Below are 17,245 nucleotides of genomic sequence, written 5' to 3'. Positions count from 1 at the left end.
AAATAAAGTATTGTGGTTGGGTTACTCTTGGGATAACCAGACATACAACACAGACTGAGTTACACAAGACAGACAAATCATGAATTCATTGTAATTTCCAAAGAACCACAGGAGCTGGAGAAGGATCACACAATTAAAAATCAGAAAGGTCCACTGCACACTCAGGCAACACAGCCAGTCACACACTGTTAAAGAACTAATGAAGCAAATAAGATTGAGGGGAGATTAAATTAAAAATGGCCACCAAACAACCAGAAGTAATAGGGAAAAGCAAGACAGAAGTCAAGGCAAATTGTAAGGGAAGAAAGAAGAGGGAGTAAACCCCAAATAAAAACAGTAAAATGCTTCAGAAAGAAGATAACACACACAGTACACACAAACAGAACAAACTATATTCAAGAAAAAAGTTAAGAAAGTAGGAAAGGTGAGTCCCACCCCATACATTTCAGGATTGTACTACCTCACACATATATGTAAAGAAAACCCAGAGGCTCTCTCCCCCCTGCACCTAAGGAAAACAGCTTTATGGCCTTATTAGGAAAACACAGCAGAGAGAGGAGACTGGTCAGGTCAGGTCAAGACAAGACAACAGAAATGAAAGTTGCTCAAACAAAACTAAAGCAAATCTTCTGTTATTGTTATAGATAGGGGATTTGTTTCATTTTCATATTATTTATTGTAATTACAAACCACCCTATTTTCTTAATGATTGCAATTAATAACAAAAGAAATGCACAACAGTAGAGGGAACCATATTAATGCACCTGCTACCGTAACAGAAAGCCATGTATCAAGTATACTTCTGTTAATTAGAAGCAGGGGGAAAGTGTTGGTGCATTATGCAATGCATGGAAAGGGTGTGCAGGAGCCTTTGGGGAGTCTTTCCCATATGTTTCCAATAAAAAATCTCCAGATACCCCTTGTTACTGTTTATTCCTGTTGGGGACTATGCCATCAATTACGTGACTGTTTTAAGTGTCCTTATATAAACTTGAGACCTTGGTTTTCATTTCATGCTGAAAGCCGCGCAAGGCAATTGTATGGCTTTAATTACTGATTGCACAACTCAGGTTTTAATATATTTTTGAAGTCTTCCGTGTCTCATTACAAGCTTCGACAAAGCACTGAAATCACCTTCTTTATTGAACTGCAGGATTCAAGGAGAAAGGCCTCAAAAGAAAACTGAGCACTGCAGCCCTGAAGGAAAATGTGGGTAGTGCAAATACATTCCAGCCAGACACAGTGAGAATTATGAGGTGTTGATAGCTAAAGCATATTTTGGCTCTATTGGGTTATTAATGAGAACGTTTCAGGACTCATGTTTACACAGAAATTAGCAGTTTATCAGCATTCGTAGCACATAATCAGCTCTGCCCCAAACCAACTGGACAGCAGTTTGTACCCATGTGCATGGATCTAAATGAATGTCTCTAATTCTTACGGTTTTCACTTAAAACCAGTCTGTGTTTTGTATCTGTTTCCCATTAACAAAAACCTGAAAGAAGTTCTAGAAATGCAAAACAAGCTATTGCATTAAAATTCATTTTAAAAAAGCAGAAAAGGTCCTGTGTGTATTGTGTTGAGTGACAGATATTACATGGAAGTTTGAGATGAAGCTGTTACTTGATAGACGCTGCATTAGGGTTGCCAGGGACCTGGAGTCCCTCGACAGGGGATCCCCAGGCCCCTGTAGTCTCCTGGCGGGTGATTGGGAGCTGGTACTCACCCAGGCTTCCTATCTCTGTGCGCTCCCAGCTCGTGTGATGACATCACTTCCGTGAGTGACATCATCACGCAGTGTCACTCGCTCTCATTCGGCGCACAGGGGCCATGGCGGCGAGAAGTGTCGGGAGTGAGAACCGGCAGCAGTGGTGGCGGTGAGAGTGAGCGGCCGCGCTTGCAGTGAGAGCCTGCTTTTGCTGCTGCTGCCGCCACCCACTGTTGCAATGTGGGAGCGCGCCCCCCCCACCAGCAGGCGGGGAATGGTGGGATCTGGGGATTCCCCGCCCCCCGCAGGGGAATGGCAAGCCTACGCTGCATTAACACAGAAGGAATTATTTATTTTCCTAGACAATAACATGAAAATTTTGTATGGAGAACTGGAAATCATGACACTGAAATATTTGATAACTAACTCACAGAGAAAGAAGCAGGAATTTGGATTGAACTACTATATTAATATTCCAGTGATTATAAAATTATTCCAAAAGCTGGAGATTTCTGTGAAAGCGAGAACTGAACTTTTTTCTATACCTGAATTCTGCAAAAATGGCTGGTTTGGGGTGTCACTTTTTATTAAGAAATGAAGCTGATGTTTCTTTCCCAAAAACATAGTGACTGAGCTTTAGATATTAGATATAATTGAAACAAGACAGTACACAGAGAAAGAGAGACTGCCATTTCTGCTGGGAACTGCTTGAATTCATGGAGGGTTTTTTATTCTTAAATATCTAAATTGCATGGAGTTAGTGGTGAGGAGAGAGAGTGCCTGGATTCCCTCATTCTATAGGTATGGGGGGGGGGAGGAAATCTGCTCTTAATCTCAAGGATTCTCTTACTCAAATAACCCAAGTCTCTGGAGGCAGATGGGCTCCGTGGGGTTCTTGTTACTCCAGAGCCAATTCCCTGGATAGAAAGATGTCCTTTGTTCATGATGTCATGGTCAAATGGAAGCAGAAATACGAAACATTAGAAGATTGTGTGACCCTTTTCTCTCTCTTTTTGAAATGCAATTATGTGTGTATCAAGTAAATTTAGGAGAGCAGGTTTTCATCTCTCTCTGACCTTTGCTACTGAGTTAATGAAAGGCTAGATGAACCCTCTTTAAATATAAGCTTTAAAATACCTTTGATATTCAGTCTTCATGAGAGTTGACTATGCTGTTAACATTTTGTCAGATACCAAACAGGTGTGTGTGATTTATTTATTTAAAGCACTTGAATCTTGCCTCTCCAAGTCTTGACACAACTTCTAGAACCATAGAATATTACCAATAAGAAAGTACAATTTCCAAATAGCAGTCTCATGAGAAGTAATTGCTAAAATCAGTGCACACTGTAGCACTTAAGGAGCAGGATGCCCAGTGAACATCTGTAGACCTTTTGAATGGTTATGCATCCTCTCCACACTTCTTCAGTAGCTTTGAACTTCCTTGGGCAGGTTGATCCATAAGCTCCTGGAGCAACTGTGTTAAAGATCCTACTCCTCACCACTGTGAGCAAATGTGAGCATCCTCTGTGCGCGCTCCCCTGCGGAGCTGCGCGCTCCTGCGGATCAGGCCTGTTTTGGGATGCTGCAGCACGCAGGAGCATTCCTGCGCTCCGCAGTGCCTCAAAACGGGCCCGTTTTGGCCTGGATTGGGCCTGTCTTGAGCCGCTGTGGAGCACGGGAGAGCTCCTGTGTGTCACGGTGTCCCAAAATGGGCCAGGTCCACGGATGAGAGGTAGGAGCCAGGCCCTGATCCCCCGCTGGGAGATTGAGGGGGCCTGGCAACCCTACTTCTGTTCCCTTTATGTGGGACTTCTTGGGCATCTGGTCTGGTGCTGTGGGAAGCAGAATGCTGGACTAGATGAACAATGGGTCTCATCCAGCTGGTCTCTCTTTTATATTTTCATAGAGTCCTAACAAATAAATAGAAACTACAATATATAGAACAACAATTTTATAAAAGAATAACAACACACATTGTGAGGGCAAATAATATTTCTACAATTTTGCAAAATACATGAAACATTGATAATGCTGTTCTTCTCTCAACATTGAGGATTCAACATATTAGTGACAATCCTGCTGCACAAAATTCATAGAAGGTTGGATACATGTTATTCTATTTTCCTGTAGATGGTTGGATACATGCTAATATATTCACTAACTCACACCCAATTTCAATATTCCTGAGGTAGTAAAATGTCACAAAAGATCTGTTTGTAGTAGCAGATGTTAGCGTGATTCACAATTTGCAAAACCTGTTTCAAGCTCCCCAAACCTAAATATTTTCATGTGAGAGGCAATATTTCTTTGAGAAGATCCCCCACCACCACCGCTTTTGCATGTTAAGTCATTCAGGATTTCCATTCCTTTTAAAGCTATTTATTTTAAAGTTGAAACAACAAAAACTATTTCTTAAGCCCAGGAAATTAGAAGACCAACATGAACTATCATAAACTGTGACGGAAAACATCTGTTGTTATTGATTATTAATGTTGTGGGTACTTGTGGTTATTTTTCTTCCCCAAGATTGTATCTGCTAATAGAGTTGTAAATAAGCTCCAGTAAAAGCCCACTGTTTGTGCCAACCTATTGAGAACTATAACATGTCACTTCAGTGATTCCCTGGATCAGCTTTCCTTTACAAAGCCTTCTTTAAACTCCAGTAGCCCACTGATAGTGAAATCAATATATTTTGGGGTTGTTTCATGCCCCAGGTTTCTTGCACAGGATCTTGTGCAACCAGGCACTATAATATACAGGGCGGAAAGCATTTCACAAGATATTGTGCAAGCAAACCTGCACTGTTTTCTGTTGCACATCAGTAGATTCAAGCCATAGATTCTTACCTTTAAACTCAATAACTTTCAGCTACTTCAAATAGCAGAGGAGGTAGGGAAATAACTTATATCAGGATTGACAAGTTGTAAAGAAAGCTTTCATTTTAGTGTATGATGTTAATCTCTAAGAACTGGTCAGACAAAGGAAACACTGACAGATGCTGTCCTTAATATCATTTGCTTGACATTGCTTCATTTACTGGATTTGGTCTTGATCGCAAATTCAGAAAACAGAGACAAAAAGAACATTGAAAAATTGCTGAAATGGGAACATTTTCATGTGGTTAAAATGAGCCGCCAGTTGAAATAGAGGCTTTGTTTTGTTAGGGTGGTAGTGCTTGGAAACCTGTTGAATTGTTTTTGGCATAAGCCTGTAATAGTAGCTCTGTGATTAACAATACTTAAAGTGGTGGCCTTTATGGCAAAAGTGTTATTTTAATAGGTTAGTCATGCAAAAAAAAAGTAATCTTGTATGGTTTATAGTATAAAGTATTTTGTGGAAAGAGGAGAAACTCATGGGAAATGGCAACCAGCTTGATTCTAAAACAATTCCATTAACCAGGACAACTCCACAGAACCAGCTACAAACTATTCATTGTAATGATGCTGAGGAAGATTAATTACATGAGAGTATTTGCATGGGAACTTTTTAAAAGTTAAAACATAAAGGAGGCTTATAACTAGAGATGGGCACAAACTGGGAAAAATCCGAACCATGTGGTTTGTCGTGTGTCATGAACCACGAACTTTGATGACCTTGCCCTGGTTTGCGAACCTGTTTGTTCACTTCATGAAAACACCACTTCTGGGTCAGCAGAAAGTATGCAGAGAACCCATCCCCCACTGTTGCCTAGGAAACTGATTGATCAGTGCCAGGCTTTCTGCAGTGATGACCCAAAATACGAACCCAACGAACTGGGCTAAAATTCGTCATGGTTCATGAGAAATGAGCTCCCATGAACCGCCGGATAGCAAACCACGAACCAGCCCAGTTCGTAATAATCTTTGGTTCATATTTTGGTTTGTGCCCGTCTCTACTTACGACACTTTAAAGACTAACAGATTTATTTAAAGCATTAACATTTGTGTACTTCATTCCGCAAAAACTTATACTTCAGTAAATCCATCAGTCTTTAGATTTCATAAGACTCCTTTTTGTTTTTGCTGCAGCAGACTAACAATGCTTTCCCCAGTGGAATTTTTAAAAAGAAGATCAAAGATCCAATTGGTCCTACTAATGCTTTTCACAGGGTCTTTTATTGGTGTACGATATATGAACTTTAATACCTGCATGCTCTGTTATTTCAAAGCAAAACAATTACCGGTGTTAAAGAACTCAAGGTTCCATGCTTCACTTGTAGAAAATTTCTATTTATCTTTTTCCAGTTTTTTTAAAGTGCAAAAGTGCTCAAAATGTGCATACAGTGATGACCAATAAATAACAGACAATGAATTTCATAGGTAAAGCACACAGATGTATGACTGAGTCCAACTGGTAGAATTTAGTAGTCCTTGGTCCTGTAAGGAATGGGTATATATTACACAACCAACCAAGTTGCCAAAAACGTTGTCTTCCACCTCCACAATATAGCACAATGGTTGCAATGTAGGGGTTGCTTCCACCCCTATCCAAAGTGCAACGTGAAATGCTGATGCTGAGAGGTAACTTCAGCACACAACCAACCAAATTGCCAAAAAGTTGTCTTCCACCTCCACAATATAGCACAATGGTTGCAATGTAGGGGTTGTAGAGAGAAGGAGATTGTGGTTTAGTGAGTATTTCATTACTTGCAATTACTTGTAAGCACTTGCATGCTGTAAAAGTGAACTATATGTGATTTGTAAAAATTATTTGGAACCATTTTCTTCCATTCCAACAGATATTGAAGCCTGAGGAAGTTGAAACTATACAAAACAGGTATTGGAAACTTGCTAGCTAAAACCCGTAGCTGAAGTTACCTCTCAGCAGCAGCGTTTCACACTGCACTTTGGATGGGGGTGGAAGCAACCCCTACATTACAACCATTGTCACAATCAATTAAAGTAATATAAATATTTCATATACCACATCTCATGAATAACATTCAAAAATAGTTAAGATACACAGAGCTAGCAGCAATATAGCCGTCTGTGTAGTTCATACAGACAGTAGTACAACCAGTGAAGAGTCCATAATACATATGAAGAGGCAATGACGATGGAAGGCAACCTGGAACTGGAACTCTTTTTTCAAGGACCACCAGGAGTTGGTCAGATAGAAAACGACCTTGAGCTGAATCTCACACCAAGAACAGGCCTACAGGTCTGAGCCAGCAATTTCCAATCCCCGTTTCGTGCTGAAACTTCCTCATGGGCACAGTGTGTAGTCTCTTCCAGCCTCTCACATTCACATCACACAGTTGGTAGGAGCCGACGGGACAATGCTGGGATTTCCCTGTTGTCTTTGTGATTTGGGCCAACTATCCTGTCTGAATCAACAAACTATGGCTTGCACTTGTCTTCCAAACTAGAATGGGAAACGAAGTGGGTTCCAGTTTTTATATGGAGGGCAAGTGCAAACCACAGTTTAACCATATAACTATAATGACAAACTGTGGTTGTCACAAACCAAGAAAATTGGGAAGGGAGGAGGCAGGAGAATGGTTGCTGTATATCTTCAGTCCTCTGAACTATGCTTTGTATGTCCAGGAGCAGGCCCAATGACTAAAGAAGTGGCTTACTACAAGCACTCCGTTTGCTTTTCAGTCTTATGTTGCTATTAGCATCATTGTTTATATGAGAAAACTGGTTATTTTAAAAGCTTGTGCTACTGCGAAAGGAACCCACTTGTGGATTTCTAAAACAGCTCTACCAGTATGCAATTATTTTTTCAATATCTTTCCTAACTTCATCTTCAGTGTAGCAAAGTGTGAAATGTTTCTTTAACACAAATTCAAAACTCTTCCATAGGTATTAATCTGGAATTACTTCTGTCCCCAATCACAATCAGTTAATTCCACAGTTCTTAATACTTTGTCCACAACCATGTAGATAGATCAAGATGAGTAGTCATGTTAGTCTGTCTGTAGCAGTAGAAAAGAGTAAGATTCCAGTAGCACCTATAAAACTAACAAGATTTGTGGTAGGGTATGAGCTTTCGTGAGTGTTATAGATATCACTCTTTATCCACCCTAGTTGTGAATATAACAGGATTATTAAATTAAAGCCAGATCATTGATCATCAAAGTGATTTTAACTCATTTGATTACTCATTTTAAGTCATTTGATTAATCATTAAAGTGGATAAATAGTCTGGTTGACTGAAATCTGCTTCTTGAAGTTTAGAGAAGAGCATATACATAAGTTGAATGAATCAAAAGTAATCATCTTCTATAAGAACATAAGAACATAATGTCCGGAGCAGGCTCCTCCTGCCCCGGACTGGGCGCGCACGCCGGCCTCCCTGCCGCCCGCGGAGCTCCCCCCCACCTGCGAAGCTCCCCTCCCCACCCACGGAACTCCCCTCCCCAATCCTGCGCACCCCCCACACACCCCCAACACCCCTCGGGGACCCCCCTACCTGCGGGGAGCATGGACGGGGCGCACGGCGAGCCGGGCCGAAACAAGGAAGCGCTCACCCGCGCCGCCGCCCCTGTCAGCAGAGCCGCACGGGCCGGCATGGACGGCCGCCGCGCCGAGGGAAGCCGCTCCGATGAGGGGAAGGGCTGCGGCCCAGGAAACGCCGAGGCGGCCGCCCGCACCGTCCGGGTCGGAGGCGCAGGAGTGGGCCTGGCCGGCAGCGGGGCGAGGGGGCGGGACGGAGAGCCAGCCACGCCATCCCCTGACTGGCTGGACGGCTCCTGGGAGGGCTCGCCGGTGTGAGCCACGGGCAGGGATTGGCGCAGGGCCAGCACCGGCGAGCCATCAACGGGGAAGAGGAGACAGCTGGCGGGACAAGGAAGAAGTGAGGAGGGAGGATGATGGACGGGCACGGTGACCAAAGGGAAGGGGGGGGAAACCGAGGGAGAGCAGAGGGTGGAGGTGGCACGCACAGGGATTGGTGACGGGTCCAGAGGCGGGGAGGAGAGCCGCTATAAAGGGGGAGGTCCCGATGACGCCGAGGAGGAGTAGCTGACTGAGAGGTGGCAGAGAGAGAGGGAAGGAGAAGTTCTCGGAGACAGGTGGCTGGAGACAGAGGCTGCTGGAGCAGCCACGGTCCCAGCCCAGTCTGAGGCAGAGGGAACTCACCCCTCCCCCTGGAGGCAAAGGAAGGGACGGCGGAGCACGAGGAGGGCGCGGTTGGGGGCGGGGCGGGGCCTCACACATAAGCAAAGCCATGTTGGATCAGGCCAGTGGCCCATCCAGTCCAACATTCTGTCACACACAGTGGCTAGAAATCCAGTGCCATCTAAAGGACTGTCAGTGAGGCCAGGACACCAGAAGCCCTCCCACTGCCTTCCTTCCAGCACCAAGACAACAGAGCACCACCTCCCCACAAAGAGAATACCATCTATCTCCTGTGGCTAATAGCCACTGATGGACCTCTGCTCCATATATTTGTCCAGTCCCCTCTTGAAGCTGGCAATGCTTGTAGCTGCCACCACCTCCTGTGGCAACGAATTCCATGTGTTTATCACCCTTTGTGTAAAGTAGTATTTTCTTCTATCTATTCTAACCCGACTGCTCAATAATTTCATAGAGTGCCCACGAGTTCTTGTATTGTGAGAAAGGGAGAAAAACACATCTTTCTCTACCTTCTCTAACCCGTGCATTATCTTGTAAACCTCTATCATGTCTCCCCTCAGTCGTCTTTTCACCAGGCTAAAGAGCCCCAAGCGCCTCAATCTTTCCTCATAGGGAAAGTGTTCCAACCCTTTAATCATTTTAGTTGCCCTTCTCTGTACTTTTTCCAGTGCTATGATATCTTTTTTAAGGTGTGGCGACCAGAACTGTGCACAGTACTCCAAATGAGGCCTCACCATCGATTTATACAGAGGCATTATGATACAGAGGCATTATGATACATTCTATAACACCCTTTAAGGACTTAGAGGTAGTAAAATTTATTTTTATTATAGAATAGTCATAGAAATGGGTAGATGTTGATATTTCCTGGTTGTGGGAAAGCATTCTTGATTTTAGGAGCAAACCCCCAAAGAGGTTTCCCTCAAATGGAGCCCGAGAGTGGTCCTTTTGTTGTTCTGTCTCAGACTGCAAAATGTTTTGGACAGGCCTAATCATATGGAGACAGTTTGCTAATTGTTACGACGGTAGAGGCTGATGCAGTTGGTGTTCCCATCTGTCAGAGCATATTTTCTTCCTGTTAACACAGCAGTGACATTTTAAATGTTGAACCTATTGTGAACATCTTTCGTGGCAAAGCTTGTAAGGAGATACGCTTGTATTTCATGCTTGCACTTCCCATTGTTACTTTTCTATCAACTAAGTGTTGTATATGCTTTGTGAATATTGGCAAATTTCTTTATTGGGGAGTTAGAGTGATCCCAGACCTGTGAATGAAAAAGAAATAATATGACCTGTGGTCAAATCTAGATCTTTGTATTTAAGCATGATGAACCCAAAATGTATGCATTGTACAGAATCTGAGTGAATCGCCACCTGATTTGTTCTCCTTGCTTTTAAAATTCATCATTCATTTCCTACTGATTTAATCATAGATAGAAATATCCAATTTAAAGTTTTTATTTTAGGAGACTGAAAGCACAGACTACTATCCTGATCATAGAATCACAGGGCTGGAAGGAACCTCTAGGGTCATCTAGTCCAATCTCCTGCAAAATGTAGGAAATTCCCAAATACTTAACAAACAAAAAAGATCTTGAAGAAAAGAGATAAATCTTTTATTAAATAAAGTTGTGTTTCAAAGAGCAAATTCTCCCTTGCACAGAACCCCAGAGAGTATTTTATTACCATCCTTTACTTCCTTAACCTTTCAGAAAGGAGTTATAAACAAAGGGTCTAGGATGTAAACACAAAAAGTAGAGGCTACTAAGGGGGGGTATGTAAATTGTGTCTGGACTAGAGATGGGCACGATCAAAAAAAAAATACCGATTAAGCCGTTCGTGGATCTGGGCCGCTGCCGAACCCAGGCCACCGATTCTAACCGATCAAGTCCCATTTCCCATCCGGAATCGGGAAGGCCAAAGCGCTGTTTCCAGCGATATAGGAATGGTGGTTGGTGGCAGTGGCCGCCAGGCCTGGCGGGCAGGGGGAGGCGGCGATGAGCTGCCTCCCTTCAGGGAGGGAGGGGACATTCACAGACACACACACACTTAGAGTAGAGGGGGGGAGTTTTTAACCTGGCAATGAGCCACCTCCCCTCAGGGAGGGGACATTCCCAGGGCCGGATCTACGGTTGCCAGCACCCAGGGCAACCGTAGTAAGGCTCTTGCGCGCGTGCACTCCTGGGTTACCGGTGCGCTGCGGAGCTGGCTGCAGCGCAAGTGGCTCGGTGGCTGCCTGCGCCGTTCACCTGCCCCCCAAGACAAGGGGTGGCCGGCTTGCCCGCGTGCCCCTTGTCCTGGGGAAAGGCGAACGGCGCAGGTGGCCTCCCAGCCTCCCGTGCTGCCTTTTGCCTTTCCCCAGGACAAGGGGCGGCCGGCTTGCCCACGCGCCCCTTGTCCTGGGGAAAAGCAAACGGCGCAGGTGGCCTCCCAGCCTCCCGTGCTGCCTTTTGCCTTTCCTTTGTGCCCATGGCTTCAGAACACCCCTTCCCCCTCCCTCCCCTGGGTTGCTGCTCTATGGTTGGAAGGAAGCCTGCTAATCAAGGAAAGCTGGGCTTCCATTCATGTTTCAAGGGCGACAGAAGGAGGGCAAACACAGCTCATTCCCCTGCCTCCGTTGCCCCGGGAATAAATTACTGCCGCCAGAGTGTCTGCAATTCCGAACAGAAACCAATATATCCGATCAAGTCCTGAACAAGCAAACCCCCGACTGCTGGATCGGTTGCCGTGGACGGAACCGATTAGCTGAGTCTCGATGGCGTAAATGCCAAAATCAGGGTTTTTTTGAAATCGTAATTCAGATCGTGCCCATGTCTAGTCTGGACTTTGCTGTGAAAACTGTTTCTCTTAACTCTGCTGAAATTAGAAAACTTATTTGAGGTGACTGGTGGAGACATCTGACTTTAATTTGAGTCATGTAAAGGAAAGAAGGGCAGCTGACAGATTCCTACAGCATGTGGCAGTTGTGCTATTCTGTGCCCTTACACAAACAGCAGCAGCAGCTTTGCTCCTGAAAATCACAGAAGACTAAGCAGCCCTGGGCCTCACTCTGAGTCTAAACATGGCTTGACTTCTTCTGCATTCAAGATTTGTCTGTCCATTCCAGCTTCTGTGATGAAATTGCTGTGATGAGCATTGTAAGATCCCTTCTTGATATTTTTCTCACTTCAGAGTGCAAGCACAACTTCCAGGATGAGGAACTAGGGAAATGAAATCCCAGGACCCCATGGATCCAGGAATGTCATGTGATTAATTTTCATATGATGACTGGACTGATTCTGATGATTGGAGGGGGGACAGAGGGAATCATTGGCTGGGGCGGCCTGGTGATTCTTGATAGCCCTGATTTCAGGAACCTTCTGTAACTCTCACTGCTTCATAACTTGGCCTTTTAAAAATATATATGTATATGTATGTTACCAATGTTATGTAAACAATTTTCCCATGAAATCCTAAAAGATGAAAGGGCCTTGAGTTCTCTTTGGGTTAATGACCGCACTGAATGGTTACAAGGAGGAAGGATCTGATAGAAGCCTTTATAGTGAATGACCTTTACTAGAAGATGTCAAAACTGGTGAAGAAGCTGCAGCTAAACATTAGAATATGAACACACAACCCCCCATAAAAACTGGAGTATTTGTCCATCCAGTATACTCAGTGAAAGCAAGACACCAAGAAAAGGAAATCCGTCTTGGCAACTACGTGCATCATGCCACTAAGGTAGCTGACAGCACTGTGTTCCTCAAGCTTCTAAGGAAGGCTCCTTGCATGAGACAAAGGCAGCTCCATTAACTGAGCAAAAAAGAAAAAAGATATAACTGGGATTGTTCAGCCTGCCAAAGAGCAAGAGACTGTGGACACAGGGAGTGGCTGATGGCCAGTGGTAGGACATGACTTCTGGGAAAACCCAGAAGAGACATCACCCTTTTTTAGCAATTGGCTGAAACTCTATGGTAAATCCACACGGTTTGGGCCAGTTCCTAAAGATATGCAACATCACTTCCTGGATTTCTTAGAAGTAACATCACACCATCAGCCAACAGCCATTATTTCATTTTATTTTTCTGCTGCTGCTGTTTACAGTAGTGAGCAGCAGCAGGAAACACCTGCCAGGGATGGCTACCTTAAATATAACCCAGTATTATATACCCTGGTCAGAATGCAAATCAAAAATGCTGAAGCCCACTACAATAAATGAGTTTACATTGACTTTAATGCTATATTGGATTGTAATTCCTCTCTCTATTCTATTAATGCTTTACTAGAGAAACTGGGAATTCTACAGTTAATACAGTAATGACTTGCATATGGGTTCAGTGTGCTAGCTTTCAACTAGTTTTCTACTTATTGTTTGGGGATGCTTTTTAGAAGTTGTTTATGCTCCCTCTACCCATCCAAGTGCCAGCCTCTAGATTGGAAAGAGAGCAGTGCTGACCTTTCTGCTGTTCTTAAACCACATTTATGAAGTTGTCTTGCAACAGTTTGGAAGAAGATAAAAGATAATTACTTTTCTTTAATTTTTACAGTGTCTCTTGTCAAAGATGGCCCAGCATAACTAATGGAGATTTCCACCAACATCTGGTCTCCACTTTAATAACTCCAAACAAATGCATCATAGGTAATCGTTTAATAACAACAAATACCACAGGAATTAACAAAATCCTGCTATTTCCCAGTATTCCCACTTTATTAAGTATCACTACTATTCAAAGTTTTCTGAAATAAAAAAGGAAAGTCACATCTGGTATCCACATGCCAGGACCTTATGAAGAACATGAAATATCTTATAGTATATTTTCACTAGCACTGCTGTATTCAGCCACATACCCTCCAGACTAGGAATGGACCCTTTTGTATATTATCTTCGCTCACAGTAACATTGCTGGTTTGTTTCTTTCCTAGGTGCATAGCGTAATGTCCATGCTGTGCTACACTCTGATTATAGCGTTTCTGATTGGCATATGGGCAGCACCAAAATCTGAGGATAATGCACCACTGGGGTCTCCTGCAACATCTGACATTTCGGAAAGAAGTTGGACTAAAGCGTATCATGTTGTGAAAACGGTGCAGCACAGAGACCACAACCAGCCTGTTACTGGGAAAGTAGAGGACAGAAAAATTGGGCAAGCTGCAAACATCAAAGTGGATCCAAAGCTTTTTCAGAAGAGGCGATTCCAATCCCCTCGGGTTTTGTTCAGCACGCAGCCACCTCCTTTGTCAAGGGATGGTCAGGGTGTGGAGTTCCTGGACAGCACAGACTCTCTCAACAGGAATACCCGAGCCAAGCGTTCTACTCATCCTGTGCACAACCGTGGGGAATATTCTGTGTGTGACAGTATTAGCGTGTGGGTTGCCAACAAAACCACAGCGACAGACATCAAAGGCAAACAGGTGACTGTGATGGTGGATGTGAACATTAACAACAGTGCTTACAAGCAGTATTTTTTTGAGACCAAATGTAGAGACCCTAAGCCAGTGTCCAGTGGGTGCAGGGGCATTGACGCCAGGCACTGGAATTCCTACTGCACCACTACACACACCTTTGTTAAGGCATTGACCATGGAAGGCAAGCAGGCAGCCTGGCGCTTCATTCGGATTGACACTGCCTGTGTGTGTGTAATCAGTAGGAAAACAGATAACCTCTGAAATAGACCAACTACCATCTTTCCTGCTCACATACTCCTAGTCCCCTACCTCAGCCTGTAAATTATTTTAAGTTATGAGGACTCTACGATATATTTATAGTTTATACAGTAAAAAAATGAATCCTCATTATTTATTAAACTCTTTTGGAAACTGCCTTTGTTTTGTGTACTTTAATGCCATGTCTCTCCTTTAAGCAGATTCTTCTTACAGACCTGTTATCCAAACATGTCCTTGGAAATACTAATATATTTCTAAAAGGGAAGCACCAGTGTTATTGTAACCCAATCCTAATTTTTCTACCAAAACATGCCCATCTTTATATGCAACATTTTGTTCTGAAGTAGACAAATAGCACAAGTAATCATGTTAGTCCATTAAAAGGTTTTTCAGATATAACCAGTAGCACATTCTTCCCTCTCAGAAGTTTTCAACTCTTCAACCAGGCCCAAATTAAAGCCAAGTAAACTAAGCAAGGTATCTTGATATTTGCATTCATTCAGACCACATTTCCAGAATTCATAATAAAAGGCATAATATTATCATTTTTACATTTAAGCCTTTATTGGATTTCTTCTTGTTTATACATTCTCACAGATTTGGAGCTGATCTCTTGCAAAGCTTGTTTTAGTCTCATCCATTTCCCCTGTCCTAAATCTTACATATTTTCCCGATTTATATTGGCCAGCAATCCTCTTTTTAAGGAAACCTTTGATCCAATATTTCTAACCAAGAAATGTTTTGTTTCTAATATGTAGTAAAGGCATCAGTCCTTACATTCTATTTTTTAATAGAAAAAAATACAAATGTAGATATTATGAAGAATTAAAAATACATCAAAATATTTTCCAACTGTAGTATCAATCAATATTGTATTAACAGATAAAGCATAGCAAGAGTACAAGATAAAATTTTAAAAATCTGAATATTTTCATAGGAAAGATTAAAATACATAATAACCATTTAAAATATCTCATAATAAAAACACTATACAATCCAATGGCTAATTACGCAAAGTAGAGCAGCCTCAAATCTCAGACACTGAAATGTGACATGGGACACATCCTCAATTGACCTATAAGCATATGAAATCCCACTAAAGCAGCCTTCCAAGACTGCAAATTGTAGAACATGCCTTAATGAAGGCCTTTCTGTGGTCATAATTCATTATGTCAGTAAAGCACACTGAAAGAGTCAGGGGAGAAAGAAACAACTGCTTATAAAGTAGGGTTATTCTCAAGGTATCTACTAGTCCAGCATCAGTTTGAGCATTTCAACAATCTTTGTTTTACTAAAAGTTTGGCTACATAGAGGCCAAAGGTCCTCAAGTATTTTTCTGAAGAAGCCGAGGCTAGCTACTAATCTCAGTACAGACCTGTACCATGAGTTATCCTTTAACTCTGCATATGCTAAGGTTAAAAGGTCTAGAGATGTAAAAAAGAGTCTTCATAACCCTTTTAATTATAATATATTTGTTCAGTTTGTCCATACACAAAAAGTACCAGTATAATAAAACATGGCAAAACAGTGTCCACAGTCCACAGTTTTCATCCCCTCTAGAAATGTTAACTCGATATGAAATATTGTGGAAAAAGCTTTTGTATTCTTCCACTAACTTATAGGTCGTTACCTTATCCATCAGCATTAAAAACCAAACTTCCTGCATTCTGTACTTCATTCTGGCTGGTTACATCCAAAGTCCGGTTCTGATCCAGATAATAAATTTGCAACCACATTCCTTTTAAAACTATTGGAACAACCAGGGCTTTTTTTCAGCTGGAACGCAGTAAAACGGAGTTCTGGAACCTCTTGAAAATGGTCGCATGGCTGTTGTCCCCGCCCCCTGATCTCCAGACAGAGGGGAGTTTAGATTGCCTCTGTCTGGAGATCAGGGGGCGGGGCCAACAGCCATGCAACCATTTTCACTGACGGTGATTTAAACTTTTAAAAACTCCCCCCTTGTTCCAGCTGACCCAAAGTGACATCATTGGCCCTGGGATCATGTGTGCACTTCGCGCGTCCACGTGGTACCAGGGGCACCACCTCCCGCCAAGAGTTGCCCCCTGTGCTGGCAACCCACTGAGTTCTACCATCTCTTTTCCCAGAAAAAAGGCCCAGGGAACAACTTAATCATGATTAACTTCAGTGCCATTGATTTCAGCGGGATGTGCAGCACAATCTTATTCCAATATGAGTCCAGTAAAAGTAATTCTCAAGAAATGAAATTGTAACCTGAATTGATAACTAACCTGGATGAGCTGGATTCTGCCCAATGTATTTAGTGGCGGTTACTTGGAATGGATGAAAGTAAACATCATCCAAAGATTTTAGTGTTGGCACATCTGAAAATAAAAACTTCCTATGATCATAATCTGTTTGTTGAAACTTGAGGCATCCATTATTTGTTGCCAAAACGATAAAAAGTTAGCATCCTGATGCTTTTGATGTGAGCAGTGGTTGCTAATAAACTTATTAGTAATGGTACAGAGCAGGTAGAATTTGGAAGATTGTCTGGAGAAGAAATTAGACCTGAATTTGTAGAGAATTTATGAGCTAGGTCACAACACTATTAGTATGATTAATAATCAATGTTAGAGTGCTTGACCTGTAAGTATTTTTCTTCCAAATATATTAATATACTTTACAATGCAGTTGTAAAAATTTCAGAAGACTTCCTCTTGCCAACAGTGGTGGGGGAGGGAGGTGCCTGTGTTTATATAGCGTGAAAAAGATGATTTTGGCCATTCTTGAGGGAACATAATAGTCCAAATAATTCCTGGTTCTTCTGCTCCCACGCTGGAAAGGGAGCTTTCTTCTGGGAGACCTCCATG

General features: G+C 42.7%; 1 protein-coding gene across 1 annotated transcript in view; it reads left to right on the top strand.

Annotated features, from left to right (window-relative positions):
- The window catches only part of NGF (nerve growth factor), an 83,682-nt gene extending 69,112 nt beyond the window's left edge, over positions 1–14,570 (top strand). The window contains exon 2 of the mRNA XM_054980831.1: positions 13,674–14,570. Within this exon, the coding sequence (XP_054836806.1) occupies positions 13,686–14,417 (732 nt within the window). The 5' untranslated portion in view covers positions 13,674–13,685 and the 3' untranslated portion in view covers positions 14,418–14,570. The remainder of the gene's footprint in view (positions 1–13,673) is intronic.
- Positions 14,571–17,245: the final 2,675 nt, after the last annotated feature.

Source organism: Eublepharis macularius, chromosome 5 (genome assembly GCF_028583425.1).
Source record: "Eublepharis macularius isolate TG4126 chromosome 5, MPM_Emac_v1.0, whole genome shotgun sequence".
Taxonomy (NCBI): Eukaryota; Metazoa; Chordata; class Lepidosauria; order Squamata; family Eublepharidae; genus Eublepharis; species Eublepharis macularius.
This window is presented reverse-complemented; position numbering and strand designations above follow the sequence as displayed.